At 38.1% G+C, this 16,284-nt stretch overlaps 1 protein-coding gene across 4 annotated transcripts; it reads left to right on the forward strand.

Moving 5' to 3' along the window:
- Positions 1 to 643: 643 nt before the first annotated feature.
- LOC125768204 (lysophospholipid acyltransferase 6) lies at positions 644 to 16,283 on the forward strand. Of its 4 annotated transcripts, none has more exons than XM_049435547.1 (7): positions 644 to 741; positions 1,487 to 1,705; positions 1,780 to 2,095; positions 11,537 to 11,760; positions 11,852 to 12,191; positions 12,257 to 12,395; positions 12,457 to 16,283. In XM_049435547.1, exons 3-7 carry the CDS (start codon positions 1,997 to 1,999, stop codon positions 13,869 to 13,871), a joined length of 2,217 nt encoding a protein of 738 aa, XP_049291504.1. In that variant the 5' UTR covers positions 644 to 741; positions 1,487 to 1,705; positions 1,780 to 1,996; the 3' UTR covers positions 13,872 to 16,283. The 4 variants fall into 4 exon arrangements, with proteins under 4 accessions (XP_049291504.1, XP_049291503.1, XP_049291500.1 ...); XM_049435546.1 differs by having other exon boundaries at positions 645 to 1,403; XM_049435544.1 differs by having other exon boundaries at positions 650 to 741; positions 820 to 1,705.
- The last annotated feature ends 1 nt before the right edge of the window (position 16,284 follows it).

The following is a 16,284-nucleotide window of genomic DNA, read 5'->3' on the forward strand; positions in this document are numbered from 1 at the left end:
TATACACCACTGTGCAAAGAATTATTCTTCAAACTGCAGATGTTAAAAAGAGCGTTGTACAAAGTACAATTTTACTCACTGTGATTCTTTGGATTCGTTACCAGTGTGACCAGAAATACCGATTTATCTGTATTCCTACCGATTTTTGATAAGCCTACCTATTCACAGACGAGCACCCTGAAACTATCGATTGTTCATGAGTCCTATAGAAAATCACAGATTTTTCTTAATATTGGTCAAGAAGCCATAAATGCATGCCCCAATTCATTTTTCACTGCAATATCTATTGTGTGCAAACCACACGTTCTTCTATGCGGTGCACCTGAAGTATAAGGAGGGTTGAAACTAAATACTTTAAAATCCCCAACGAATCTTTCCCCCCCCCCCCCCTATTTGCTTTCCAAAAGATAACGAAGAAAATAATCTGGTCACTCTGTTCGCTGCTCACCCACAATGTACATAAGTTTGTTGACAATTCAGTTAATATTTACTGAAAACACATTCGAGTAACCCGTTATCAAAGTGATTTGTCGCAATGTGGAAAAGCTTTAAACTTATTTTAAAAAATAATTTAAAGGGAATAGGTATATTAAATATATAATTCTTTTTTTTAAAGCTGTTGCACAGTGTGCAGCAAGCGAACTGTCAAACAGAAGGGAGCGAACCAAGTTAGTGTGGATGGTGGTCATCGGTTTAGAAACTATCGAACCTAACAAACACAACGTCCATGTACAAACATCAGTAAGAACTACGTTATAGATATAATAAACCTATAATCCTTGCTTCCATAATAGTTGTATTTATGAACTATTTGAACAGTTTAACAAATAAAAAAAAGCGCTGAAGTTCGTAAGAAGCAATCAGTTGCAAGATTGCGGTATTGCCGACGCCCGGAATGATTTATTGCTTTATTCATTTGGAACGCTATACGCCGCACATCGACAACTCCACGTAACCCGCCTTCCAGTTCATCCCTTCACTCAGGGCAACAGCAATAACATTCCCACAGCATCTCGAAGTAAGCGCATGTGTCACGGCCAAATTTACCAGATCCACCCTGAGATGAAAACGACGACAGCCGATACATCATTCGCAGGGTGATTTTTGTTTTGAATTGCAGCTAGTGGTGGAGTGTTAAGTGAACACCGTGTTGTTGCTCTGGGGTCATCTTCAGTGCGTAGGTGTTTAGACGAACGGGGGAGTCTGTAAGATTGAAAACGGGCGAAAGTTTCAGAGCCACAGCAAATCATTTTGCCTTGTAGAGTTATAACAAAAGTGACTGGTGTGCGCGTGTGTATGTGTGATATGAGATCAATCGTAAGCAGAATGGTTGGCTGATGATTGTTTGTTGTGGAATTATGTAAAGAAGGTCCCGTGAATCCGAAAAAAAATCATTCACATAGGTATCTGACTAGAATTACAGTGTTACGACTCACAGGCTACCGTATGTGTGTTTGTAATAAGGTTTCCCGTTGTACGCGGAAAGCTTTGTTTCATTGTTGTGTTCTAGAGTCGCTCCATTAGTCTACACGTTTTGATAGCCGCGCGCGTGGGATGGAACGAAACGGAATTAAATTAATAGGGCACTGAGTTTGTACTCTTCTCGCGCCATTAGGAGCCAAACTAGAAGAATAGCAAGAAGAGGTAGAAGCGGTTCTTTTGTCATCAGAAATCATCCGATCTCGATGAGCCGGTTTTAGTGTGCGTAAGTATCAACGCGAAAACGTAAATGCGTGTGCATTATCATATCTCACCCAGTCACCCAACGTCTTTGTCCAGCTTATCACACACTCTGCCTCGCGCCAAGTAAGGGATCCTGAGTCGATAAGTCGATTAACCGCGACTCAGAAGAAAAGAAATAGTTGGTCAGCGAAGGTGGTCTCGGTAGAGACATCCGACCTAGACTCGCTGACGGCATTGATCGTTCTTCCAATACGGGCGATACGGCGACAACGGCAACAACCATTCAAAGGAAGGGCACATAACATCAAATAAGATGCAACAAATAGCTACGATGATTGGGGCAAACGCTTACTATGATGGAAGCCGCATCTTCACTTGGCTCGCGGATATGTGCGGCTTATCGGTAGATTTGGTAAGTTTTAAAAAGCATACCTACCTATGTTACAATCGTAGTAAACAAAACTTAATTCCTTGCAATCAAGATGTGTGGACGGTGGTGCCTGTGTATATTTGTGCATTATTGTAAGATGAATAATGAATCGTTTTGGTAAGCCTGACTTGATGATGTCGCGAGTTGCTACTGCTGCCAAAGCGATCAAAAGTAACGAAGCACGATTTCGAATGATTGAAATGATTTGTCCATACGTTGAGAGGCAAGAAGCCGCCGACTCGTTTTTTTTTATAGTACGGCTCGCATCATACATTTCGTTTTATTTCCCGATTCTATCGGAGATGGCAAGTTTTACGGTAAATCTGTTTCACAAACTCTGTTAATTATAATTCTGGTCTTAAAATGTTCTTGCTAACTTTTCTTTTGCGAGTAACGCGAGAAATGAAATCTATGTCGTTACGCTTGGTATTTGGAACATTTTAGTATTTGGTTCGACGAACAGTGTTCTTCAAAATGTAGTAACAAATGTGTTCTTCAAAATGTGTAAAAAAAATGTCCAAGGCTGCACAATACACCGATCTGTTTCCGTGGTTCGCATCGGTACAAATTTTGAGTCACGTATGTACTTTTATTCAAGTATAGTTCATAGTGCATTGTTTAAAATAAGTTGGTGTATGGACTCGGGCGCAAAATTGAGTTGAGCGAACCGCCATTTTCGTTATGCATGTAAAATTAAATCGCTAAACGTAAAAGTACACTGAGGGGAAAAATGTCTTGCTTATTCCTATCTTATCATTTTTTCTTCAATACTTTATTTACAATCATTCAGTGGTACGAAGGGGGAAAACGAAGCGTTTGAAATGTAGGAACACATTTTGTTTTTGCGACAAGTTTATCAGCTGTCATAAATTAATCACCATTTGATAAGTTTATCGTGTTTTGTGCTGCAATATTTTGAGGAACTTGGCAACACAATGAAATGGCCAAATTCGTGTAGCTTAATAGAAATATGTGAGAGTGTCTTATGCATTTTAATAATTTGTTGCGCCAAGCCTTTCTGATAAACGAAAAATCACGTTCCTTATTACTGTTTTTAGGTTTTTTATGTTCTAAGCATTCTAGTAGATATGTATGTGTGAAAGGAAAAAGGAGAAGCAATTACTATAACCAATTCGTAACGTTGTACACGAGCAGTACAACTTTTTTTTTACGAATCAGTAGAAAGATGGAACGCGAAGTTTTTAATCCTCTTGTTAAACTGGCTTTTCATAGCTAATATTTACTATTATTTACTTGGCTATAACTACACATTGATTAACTTTGAAACGATATTCCAGCCTTTGCAATCATAACAACAGATAACGGCATTTGAACATTTGGCACGTAGCCTAAACATCTAACATACATGGTGCACGGGGATATGTGCAAGACACATTATAGCGCTGGACCGTGAGCGATTTATTGAATTCATGTAGTAGAACAAGCGGCTGTAACACCTGATAAGTAATGTACTGCATAAAAAATCCTTGTACGGAGAAACGATAATATCGTGTTTTTGTTGATAAATATTAATGTGATATTTAATCATTATAGATCAGAGTGTAATGGTTGATTGGTTGATAAGTATGATTTCCGTACCTTTTGTAATGAGACACCTTCGTTCTTTTTTCTTCTGGTGTAATACTTACAGTATTACTGTAATGCATCTTCGAAGAAGAATCACTAATCAGTAGTACAACATAGTCGATAGTTTGTGCATCTTTGAGCCCATTAAAGAAGGCCCCAAAGACGAATGAAAAGCGCTATCGCCGCTTGTTCGTGTTGTCTGTCACACCCCTAGTCCTTTTGTGTTCCGGCAAAATCACAGTCATCTCAAATGCGCCACTGCAATGCGCCTACCTGCGGTGGGTAGAGTTGTATAAGATTTTTTTGAATTTTTTTGGTAGTGAAATCTACTATTTTCAGTGATCGTGTCATTGCGGAGACTTTCCAACAAAACTCATGGTTTTGATTTAATTTTGAATATTCCACTGTACGCGGTTGACGGTGGATGATTTCTTTATATTTTAACCGAGTCACGAAAATCTTGTCGATGCGCATCGGATTAACGAAAGAAAATGGTGTATGTATGCACATTTCACAAATCTTTTGCGTAAAGTTTTTTATAATCCTTGTTTTTTGCGACGTCTATCTGTTTTTCGTCCATTTGTAATCTATTGCTTAGCATTCGCTAGCTTAGAAACATTTCTACGTGGCAAAAGACTATGTTGCAAAATAAGTAAATGCAAAATAACTACGTTATTTTCGCTTGTAAAGTTTATTATAAAAAGACATAGGTAAATGAAAGATGTTATGGTAATTCTTAATACATGTTATATAATTTCAATTGTAGGTTCTCGTTTTACGATAGTTGGCTTACGCTTTGTATTACACCATTATGTGTGACAAAGCATTATTTATCTTCTCCCGGTTTAAAATCTTCCGGTGTCATATGCTGTCACACCTGAACGGAAACATTTGAAACGTTTTGTCTTGGCCGAAAAAACGTTATACGTTTTTCGAAATATGATAGTCTCGACGATTGTTATGTGTTCACTGTATGCTGTATTTGCAGTTTGTATTACATTTTAATGATTTTTTCTCTGATTGGGCTATAAATCACTGTAAAGTCATTGCTTGAATAAGAAAAATAATTTAGTCATTTATCACCTTGTGCTATAAGACTGTTCACCCAATAGGTTCTAATTAGAGATGTGCGCAGTGAGTAAGAGTGAGAGAGTGAGTAAAAACGCAATAGTAAATGAATTGCACTCACTCATCACGGGGATTTTTCATGAATGGTACGAGTGAGTAAAATAACGAAGCTATTACTTATACGTTTGTTAAAGGTTTGCGTTGTGTGCGTTTGCATAATTCCGAAATGAGTCGCTAAACGAATTGGCTCCGTATAACGACTAATTCACTCGGAGTTAACTCACTAAAAAGAGTTATTATTCTCTTCTTTAGTTCCAATTAGAATGAATGACACCAACAATACCAACACTATTATCAACACCTGTTTCATTTCCATTGTCAGCTGTGATTACGAGCGAGCAGGTTTGATATATTTGTGCATTGTTTTTTAATTATTGCTTAGTTTGTCTTACTTGTGTGTGTATGTTGTGTAGTACGCTTTGGTGACATTGATTTAAAAATAACCGTACATGATTTCACCTTCGCCCGAAGAGCTAGTAGCAAAACCAAACGAAAAGGCTGTGGATATCTTCTTCAGTTGGGCGTTTTATCCTTGCTTGCTGCTTATTCGAAACATCAGGCCACTTGTAGAACCAGTTAGCGCATTCGTCAGCTGTTTGAATTGGGTACACAACCTTCGCTCAATGCTTACGTTGCTGACACATGTGCGTGTTGCCGGAGTTTGCTTGTGTAGTCATGCACGTCATAGCATTGACTATATCTCTCCGTTACTGGAACGTGAAGTTGACTGACTGATCGACGCCGAATTTATCGTCAGGTTTAGTTTGCGGTTTGTGTACTTCCCACGTTTTAAACGGTATGGTGTCAAGTTGTTGGTAATAATTTAGTTCCATATAAATTTTTCGCTTTCTATATAACTTTTAATTTCCTTTCCATGACAAGTGAATGGGATTGAAAATGTAATCGAAATGTTGTTTCACCCGAAATGTAGCACTTCACCATTACACATTCTCAAAAATGGTGTCACCATGGGATACGTTTGGTTTTCGGTGCTTTGATTCATCGTGGCGTGTGAGGCACAATGTAATGTATGACATCATCCGTCAAAAGCTTCCTGCTTCACACATACGTGCGTTGGAATAAATGTATTGGTACAAAATTACACCGTTCTTTGGAACATTTTACATTCATCTTTTTAAGTTCATTTGTTTGTTTCGTATAATGACCTACCAGGTCATGTCTACCACAAGTCTTCTGGTTTTCTTAAAATGTGAAGAAAATTGACCGAAGGAGAGTTGCGTTTTACATGTTTTTGTCTGTTGTATGTAGTTGTAACACGCGACCTTTGGCGCGACATTGGAAAACAAGTTGTTGAATGTACAAAAGTCTAAAGCTGAACATCATTTGTATTTGGCTACAAATAAATAAAACTGCAATTGAAAAGCTTTGAAAGCTAATATATTCTAACAACCTTTACAGGCCATTCCGGCCATTTCTGGCTTCGTAGATTTATTTTTACCTCGTAGCGGTAGACGGTACTACGGGTCCGGATGGGATTTGATACTCGCTCGTGTCGTGTTGAACCGGCGCCGTTTATCACATACACCAATATTTTCTAGATAATTCGAGAGCTTGATAGTAGGGTTTCAGTTATTATTAGTTTTATTGTTCATAGCAGTACAAATGCGAAAAAATCTACATTAATCCGAAGAAGCTTCCTCAGGGAGAATACAGGTTAGAATAATTTTGTTGCACTTTGTCCTTCATCAGTTCGGTCAATATTCTTGCTCCATTCGTGTAATATAATTATCATTTGGTCTGTTTTGCGAATCATATGAGCTTTAACGACCATATGGCATGCAACCGAAATTTATCCTTTTTATCCTTGGTTCGTGATATTTGAAATAAATAAACAATTTTTGGCGCCTGCCGAATACTTTATTGCTTTGCATTTGTTTTAACTTATGTACCAGTATCTGTACGGAAAATGTCGATTCAATCGCATACGAGACAATTGAATAGTAATATGCTTCTGATATTACAAATGATGATTTTTAAATAGCCCCTCTCATCCTTTAATGTGACGGAAAATGAAAAATACCTTTCATTTAATATTTTATTTTATTATAGAACACACGACTCTCGCAAAAAAATATCTATATCTATTTTTGAACCGTCGGCTTCTTGATGGTATAATCATCGGTTTTGATACTCCATTGCTTCCCACTATTAATGCTTCTAGAGTCGAAAATCAGACTTTTAAGTTGATATTCACTATAACTTTTGGCATTAGTAACTTCAACTAATACATGAGACAAGAATCACATTATAGTGCTTACGTTACAGATTCAAATTTGCTTTTATTTACATCTCGCGTCAAGGCGGATGGGCCAGAGTGAAATTGATCATTCTTGGCATTGAAGTGACTTAACTTTCGTGTGATTTTTTTTCAAACGATTCCGTGCTTTAGATAACTACGGTCATAAAGTACCGAAAGCAACAGTTAGATATCACACAGCAAAGAATATCATTTTCATCTTCATGCTTTTCCTTAGATGGTTGCAGTTAATTGTACGTGTACAGTTCATCACTTATAATGTCACCATTGTGATTCTTTTAGATTACAATGCCAATGGCAAAATTTCTGAAACATATTCCTGTAACTCACGAATAGATTAGCAAGAGTTATTAAGTTGTTATTTTATTTATATACCACAACATCAATAAGGTACGCTCGAGATCGCACACATTTTACGACGGGGATAAGACCCTCCATTTTTCATTCTGATTTTCTATTGATTGTTTATTGTGTAATAGTTTGGTCAATGACTATAGTGGATTGAAGGCTTGTTTGATATGTTCCGCAATAATTGCGTAGCTCATATACCGCACCGCACCGCACCATCATAACAAGGACATCGCACTGCCCAATGTATCTTTTGGCGTCCGTGAACCGAGGCAGCTTTAAATTCGATTTCGCTGTGGAATTTATTTTGTTTAGTGTGTTATTATTTGTTATTATTATTATTCAATGAATATCTAATGCTCGTACTTTTCGGTCCTCCCTGTTGGGGCAATCCGGATGTGTACCTTGTGTGCTTGAACTCTATTTTTGTTCCTAGCATTGAACGGAATGGCCTAATTTTGCTTCTTTAATACGCTTGTAACTATTTTTTCACTCTCTGATTCCTTTGGTGTACGTATAATATCAAATTTATTTTATTTTATAGTGGTTTTATTCTCGTTGGGTGGATAAGAGGGTTATTTTTTATGTACTTAGTACATATACTATACTAAGTTTAGTATTGTATTCCAGTTTTGTTAGATTAATTTATTATGATAAGTTGATAAATTTTACCAACGTTTAATGTTAAATAGTGATAATATATATCGTTACGATTCAAATTTGAACCAATATTAAGGCAGCTAAATCTTTCATTGATAGTTGATATGCATCGACATTAATTTATATTTTCATATTTTTATTTTCACATGTTGTCTGCCTTTAGCTAGGCAATGGATAATGGATTCTATCTGGGCAATGATTGTGATTGATTTGGTTTCAATTTTAATAGGACCAGCTTTCCGTTATTTAGTGCAGATAGATACCCGCAATGGTCGAAAGCCTCTAAAACTTGTGTAATGTTCGTGACGACCGCATCAATAGTTCATTTTTCCATATTTGTCATTCCACTTTTGGTTCTCCATGTCTCCCATGTACTGATAGTAGGTGATGGTAGCAATATCGATGGTTTATAAGGTAGCAAAATATTTAATTTTACAAACATTCGATGTTTTTTGCCTTTGGTACGATTTTTCACAACATAATGATGACCCGCTGTCATTACCTTCCACATTCGTCCCGCGAATTGCCATACACTTAAAACTACATTTCAATTCACGTTTATTTCGTTGCCTTTACGAGTAGTGAGTCGTCAATACAGCTGTTGTATGTCGGAGACGTTTGAGAAACCCGCCACACGCCTAGTACACTCCTAACTCACCTAATGGAACCCTTACGCACAGGTTGCCATATTTAAAAATAAAATGTATTCTAAAAGCTTACTCGCGGGTGGGTGGCGGCCCGGTGGTGTATGTGATAAACGGCGCCGGTTTCACACGACAGGACTGGGTGAAGTCCTATCCGGACCGTCCGTCGTGACTCACTACGCGATTACGTAGTAAAAATTGTTAACTTAACGTTGTAAACGTGGTCACTTTTTGTTAAGCTTTTTGCTTCTAGACTTTGCTTTGTGTTTTTGTCTGTTAAATTTCCCAAGATAAATCATGTATCAGCCACTTCCAAAATCGCACAAACTAATGGCACAGGATGAAACGATAACCTAACCCGTGAGCTTTGGGGTAAAGAGGTCATTTTAGTGTATGAAGACCGATTTTTACGAACTTGCTGCTTCTGTTGCTTTGTTGCCAAGGAGAGAAGTTTATGGAGCTTGGTTTTGTGCCCTGTCTTTGGAACAAAATATAAAAATATTTCATTATTATTACACCACTTGGTGGTACTACTGTGCACTACATACAAATGAAAACAAATCAGGACGTACCAAACCTCATCTTTTCCTGTCGTACATTTTTCTTAGTTTTATATACCCTATAGTCAAATCCACGCACTTCTTCTCCAGCGAACGGAAAATGGAAAAATTTGCCTGTCAAAGCCTGATTAGTAAGTCGTATTCAGTACGAAACAAAAATTAAAAACCAGTGTGCGACAATAGCATGGCTGTAGTGAACTGTACCAGCTTAGTGTTGTAGTGCAATATACTTGAAAATAATAAAACATTAAAGTGAAAAATTGTATCGTCATTCTCCATCGTTATGAAGTATATATATGGACGATCTGTCCGCTGAAGTTGATCTGCGTGAAGGGATTCGAGAATATTTCGTCGAAATTGGTGCGATAAAATGCGTAAGAATGCGGTACTTGTTCTGACACAAGGCGTTGGGTTTTACCCAAAATGTATGGGATTTAACAGAACCATGGGATTTGGGAGAGTGGTAATTTAAAGATAAAAGCTGGTGTTAATATTGATGGGGCCTATTTCAACCATAATCATTTTTCTTAAGAGCTTGAAGATCACCTGACCTAATAAAAATTCTCATCACAAAACAAAAAACTATATTCCCCACTAGGTGTAATTATGCATGTCATCTCAGTTAGTTGTAATAAAATGAAACAGTTAGTTTTTGAAACATTACCCGTACAATAACAGACTCAAGGTATCCGTGGCATACGATAACCTTCCCTCGAACACGCGCCGATGTCCTTGTAGCTGCTTGAAAAACCCGCTTTCGGGCGCGTGCTTACTTTTGTGCGCACTGAACCATCCAAGGTCTCAAGTCCACTCTCCCTTGGCGCATGCGATTCAAAAATCTACAACCATTCATCCATTCAAAAATCTACAAGATCTTTATATTTCCATATGGTGACGATGGTGTTGGTAATCTGTTTTATGATTGACCATGTCATCAATGGTTTATGGTCAAAGTCGCTCCATTTGTAGTGGATAATAACACTTTATCTTTACAGGACTGGGAAACAGATTTACGCCATGCTCAAACTCCATGGTGTACTGTATGGAGTTTTCTTCACATGGAGTAGAAGATATTTTTTGGCGCAATCCAGTCTTACAGGCATCTCTTCGATACGGCCTACATAAAGTAGCATGCATTCTATTATGAATGACAGAACATGCGAATTTGCTTTGAACATCAGGTGTATTTCAGCGGCTATGGCCAAAGGAAAAAATAACCTGTTAACATTTTTTTTATTAAATCGATCGTTTCCTTACCCTTCACCGCCAGCTGTTGAAATTCTATTTGAAAATTATTCGTTCTTTTTGCCGATTTTAAAGTTGTCACGGCCAATGTCAGCTCGGCCATCGTGGTTTGGAATTGGTTCTTTTCAACCATATAAAATTTCCAATTTACTATTTTTTATTATTATTTATAACCCTTCGCATTGGATTATATTAGCTTGCCCGAGAGATACCATCTTTTTCGTCAAGCAATTGTCCCAAAACTTCATTTTCATAATCAACTTCATTGTGTTTCAACCGTCATCGTTATTGCCCCTCTCGGCAAACAATTCCTGATTGAAGAGATGAGATCACGCGAATTATCAAGCGCTTTTCGTGATTGGCTTACGCTCGCGGGAATCCATTAGCAATCGCGAACTCCTTGATCCCGTGGTACACATTATCTCCATGGTTTCAAAAGTTGCAGGCAAATGCTCACGTCCAACGAGATGTGTTTGTTGCTTTGTATGCTGATAATAACGTTCATCATAGGCAAAACTGATCAGAGGACCTACTTTTATTTTACTTTTACGGAGCTGAGAAAGTAGATGTTTGTTTCAAATACGCATGAAATATGCTTGATTGGTGTTTAATCCTATGAAAATACTACTCTATTTTACACTATTTATGATTCTTGTTTGTTAATTGAACTGTACGTAACTTAAGAATTTACCTTGTTTTATTTTATACAAAAATCGATTTATTTTGCTTACTATAGTCATTTCCCAATTACATATTGCGTTCCGGGAGTAAAATGTAAATAAGTACTAAATACTTTAATACGAAACATAAACGGCGTGTTGAACGATATTCGACTTACGCGAAAATTCGATTTACGTGGGTTTCTCCGGTACGCATTATTCGTGTAACTTGGGAAATGATTGTAATATGTATATTAAAGTAGTAGAACTATAGAACATTATAACAAACCTTCTCTTATTAATTTTTATTTCAGATTAATTTCCTCATCACACAGTTTCTGGCGTTGATTCTAGCGTCAGCATTTCGGTCTAATTTGCACCCGTCCAAGGTTTCAGCCAGTACCCGGCACGCAATTGGGCTAGTGATTGGTCTGTTTTTTGGTTACTTCTGCTTCGGACACCAAGCGATCCACATCGCCGGACTGCCTGCTGTCTGCTATGTCGTTATTCGCACACAGAACCCCCAAATCGTTCAACGGTAAGACAGAAACATACATTCCTGCCCTCTTCGAAACCAATTCAATTTCAAATTCCTAAATCGTTCCTAACATTTCCTAACTTACTTTTAGGCTCGTCATGGTCGTGGCAATGTTCTATCTATCGTGTATTCATCTACACCGCCAGTACTACGATTACGGATCGTACTCGCTCGACATAACAGGTCCACTAATGATTATCACGCAGAAGGTGACCAGCCTGGCATTCAGCATTCACGATGGGTTTACGCGCGAAATGAAAGATCTGACACAGAGCCAGCAGCAGCATGCGATCCGGAAGCTGCCATCACCGCTAGAGTTTTTCTCCTACACTCTACATTTCCAGGGTCTTATGGCTGGTCCGTTGGTATTTTACAAGGATTACATCGATTTCATCGAGGGCTGTCACATCATAAAACAGACAACTGCAAATGTGAGAAGCTATAGGAATTCAGCAGAAAGGATAAAATGCAATAATCTTGTTTCTCACATCTTCAGGCACAAAACGACATCGAGAAAAAAATTGTTCATGAACCATCCCCAGTGAAAGCGGTCGTGAAGAAGGTTATTGCAAGTTTGGTGTGTGCTCTTATCTTCGTGAAGTTTGCTACTATATATCCGATCAAAACGATGAAAGGTATGATGAAATATCTTGTCCGAAAACAAACATCAGATTTGTAAATTATTATTATTTGTAGATGACGGCTTTATCAAAAGTTCGGGTTTCTTCTACACACTATGGTACATGATGATGGCTACTACAGCAGTCCGCTTCAAATACTATTTTGCCTGGCTGATGGCCGATGCGATCTGTAACAATTCTGGGCTCGGCTTCAACGGTTACGACAAGCGAGACGGTGTAACGCCCCGTTGGGATATGCTATCCAATATTCAAGTCCTGAAATTTGAGCTTGGTACTAACTTCCGGAACTGTATTAATGCGTGGAATGCTGGCACTAACCGTTGGCTACGCATGGTCGTGTTTGAGCGAGTACCGAAGCGTTATGGCACGGTGCTAACCTTCAGCCTGAGTGCTCTCTGGCATGGGTTCTATCCGGGCTACTACATGACGTTCGCTACTGGTGCATTGATAGTGATGGCGGCACGCATCGCCCGAAAACTGTTTCGGCATTCGTTCCAACGTACGAGTAATACGCGTGTGTTTTATGATATACTGACGTGTCTTGTAACGCGCGTCTTCATGGGTTACGCAACCTTTCCATTCGTGCTGCTCGAGTTTAAGGCTAGTCTTCGTATGTACCTGAATGTGTTTATGTGCCTTCATCTAATCGCTCTGGTCACTGTGTTTATTTTATCGAAATATGTCCCAAGAGGAGAAGATAACAGGGCAGTGAGTGTCAACTCCTCCTCCAAACTTAAAGCCGACATGGACGTTCAGCTAGCCGACATTCCAAGCAGTCGGCATGAGGAAGAAGTGAAAACCCGTACTTTGTTAAAGCCGATGGGAGCCGTAGCGTTGGAGGCTGAAAGTAATAATGGCACTGGAATTAGATTTCGGGGTGGTGAAAATGGACGCCGATGTGATCTCAGCTCCCAACTATCCTCCGCCGACTCCCAACAATTGGTCCACGATGTAGTGGACCCATTCTGTCTAACCACCACTACCACCACCACCATCAATGGCAACCACAAAAAGACTGACGATTTCCTGTCCGAAGAGGATAACATCAACAGTGCCACTATTAACACCACCATCAACTTCAACAGTTCAACCTCTGCCGCCAACGGCAAGGGCGGTTCAAAACTAACGAGAGAGCGAATTAAAGAGAAACTGGAACAAGAGACGCGTAACATTGAAGAATTCATCGATAAGACGGTGACCGGTTTCGTTGAATTAAAGGATGATCTGATGCGTATGCCGAGTGAAACAAACGGTGGTCTGTACATTCCTCGTAAGACAAAAGGTTGCACCGGGCTGGTAGGCATCAGCCTGAACGGTAATTCTAATGCGGATGGCAGCGGTAGCATTACCACCGGAAACAACACTACCAGCAGCAATGCGTTTCTGAAGAAAGAGATCGATGCGCTAAATGCTGCCGTCCAGCAAGTCAATGTATTGCCGGCTGTGTTAAGCAATGGACATGCAAAATAAAAACTTCGGTAACGCCCCACACAGGAACAATGGTTAGTGGTAAAAAACCAGCCAACCAAACATCAGCCAAATATTCTTTCCATCTACTACAGCTTGAAGGATCAATTTTCCAGTGTGAGTTCCTAGGCAGTATTCGCTAAAGTGTCATATACACGCACGCACACTGGATTGCGATCGTGGCAGTATGGTGGGTTTTACCCTTTTCGCTTTTCGTAATTCAACCAACTTGGTCCTTCATCGATGCAAATAGCGAATTTCCATGCCTTATAATATTCTCTTTTGTATTCTATTGACGAACATAGCGACAATGAACCATCTATTAAAATACACATTAAGAATGGATATGGCGAAGATACAGACTTGTGCTCTATATTCCAGCGTAAGTTTATGTTTTGTTGTAATGTGTACGGAGCAATGGTACAATAGTACAGCTAGTGATGAAATCAATTTCACTTCTTTGTGGTACAAAGTTGCCTGATGCACACAACGTTCGAGTGATGTAAGAATCACACGTACAGCTTTGCAACGTAGCCACCAGCAGAAGATCGCGCAAAACACGACATAACCACAATTTCTAATATCATAATTGCTACATGTGCAACAATCGGAATAGATCCACTGATACGGTAATACTGGAGCCAAGACAGGGATCTGTATTTTTTAGGCAGAAAGGACTCTATTATTATATATTAATATTTCGTACATGTATGCAAGTGTAAGTGTACATCTGTTGGGTGTGTATGAGTATATCGATAAAGAGGTCACGTAATTTATGCATAAGTAAAACAAACAAAATATCTTTGCTCTATTACTCAGTTGCTTCCATGAAATAGGTACCATCCCACCAGAAGGTAAAATATAGTGCAAAAGTGGAACAAGTCTTAAAACCGTGTTAAAGCGAGTATTGATGAAATTTCCACTGTTCGGAAAAAAATCTTCCCAAGTGATTTTCTAATGCAATAAGTAAGAAACGCAGAATTTTATGCAACAAATCATTTTTTACCAATAAACAGACACATAGAATGGAAAAATAACGTTACAGTGTTTATGATGGTATTTGTCAAAATCGGCGCCATTTCTGGATTATGTTCTAATTACAACTAGCTGTTTCAATCGAGAAAGTTTCGCATCTTTTTTAAAAAGAGAAAAAATGTACGAAGTTTTACAGATGTAATTTTGACAAATTTTAGTTCGTTTTTAAGATAATCTAGAAATGGCTTCGTCTTTGCCAGATAAAATCACAAATCGTTTATTACGATAAGTAGAACTTTTCTAGCATCCACGATTCGTCACTTAATTACTTGACTAATTAGAGATTTCCTTCACCATTTATTCCTAATTTCATTAAGAAATAGCATTTTCATTAAAAAAAACAAAGGTCTACAAGTTCACTTCCATACAATTAAAAATTCGCAACCAAATAGGCCAATTTTATAAAAAGAGCTTTCTTCATTCTTTTCCATTATTTTCACAATTTTAAAATAACTTGTTTAGCTTTCATTTTTGGGGGCCTGTTGTTTAAAGCATCTCACCCCTTTTGATAAAATATCTAAAATAATAAAATAAAGCGAAGCGGTTATTGTTTCATTGTCATTAGGCCATTATTGTAAATGCCTAAACGGAATCTTTTATGTTGTTTTTCATTATTTTCATACTCTGTTATATTTGTATGTATACAATAAAGAGTTTCTTTACCTCTGAGTGAAGGCAAATTATTAGATGATAAAAATTAGGTAGGAGCTAATTGATGAACTGAACGGGGATGGGTAAATGTTTGCATCTCTTGCATTGACCAGTGAAATTAATATGAGTAAAAGGCGAGCATTATCAAATCATCACTCTTATCTATGGCGTAGAGGGAAAACGTATGCTATCAAGGAAATTACAAGTTCTAATTGATAAAACGATAAATTTCTAATGACAACAGTACTAGTAAAAATTTATGTGTACTGTTGCCCCGAAGTTAGGAACATATGAAAAGAGGAAGTCAAAAAGCCGCTTGTAAAGAGGTCGTGATAAAAACTATAGCGCTAAAAATAAAAATAAACCAAGATGAAACAACTGTTGCGACGCTATCAAGAGTGGACAAGATCGCAAGCGAATCTGCAAACCATGGGCAACAAAAATATTACCAATAGTTCAGGTGACACAACTGAAATGTGTAAGGCAATACAAACTACTCATTTCAACCGTAGCACAACACAACAAAACATATGTAAAAAAAGATGTCAGCAAACACACAAAACTACCAATCAAATAAGCAGAAAAAAGCGACAAATTTGTCGTGCGAGCCTGGGGCGCGTCTGGGGAACATGGAGGCGAACGTATCGACGATATTTACGATGATAAAAATAATAATAAGCCTCTCTTTTTGCAGTAAACCAATAAAAGATAAATATAAAATCGGAAAAAC

This window comes from Anopheles funestus, chromosome 3RL, assembly GCF_943734845.2.
Source record: "Anopheles funestus chromosome 3RL, idAnoFuneDA-416_04, whole genome shotgun sequence".
Classification (NCBI taxonomy): domain Eukaryota; kingdom Metazoa; phylum Arthropoda; class Insecta; order Diptera; family Culicidae; genus Anopheles; species Anopheles funestus.

Coding starts and splice junctions, on each gene's coding strand:
- LOC125768204 (XM_049435547.1), top strand. CDS start 1,997: ATGCAACAAATAGCTACGATGATTGGGGCAAACGCTTACTATGATGGA. Junction 12,192..12,256: donor TAAAACAGACAACTGCAAAT/GTGAGAAGCTAT, acceptor TCACATCTTCAG/GCACAAAACGACATCGAGAA. Junction 12,396..12,456: donor TCCGATCAAAACGATGAAAG/GTATGATGAAAT, acceptor TATTATTTGTAG/ATGACGGCTTTATCAAAAGT.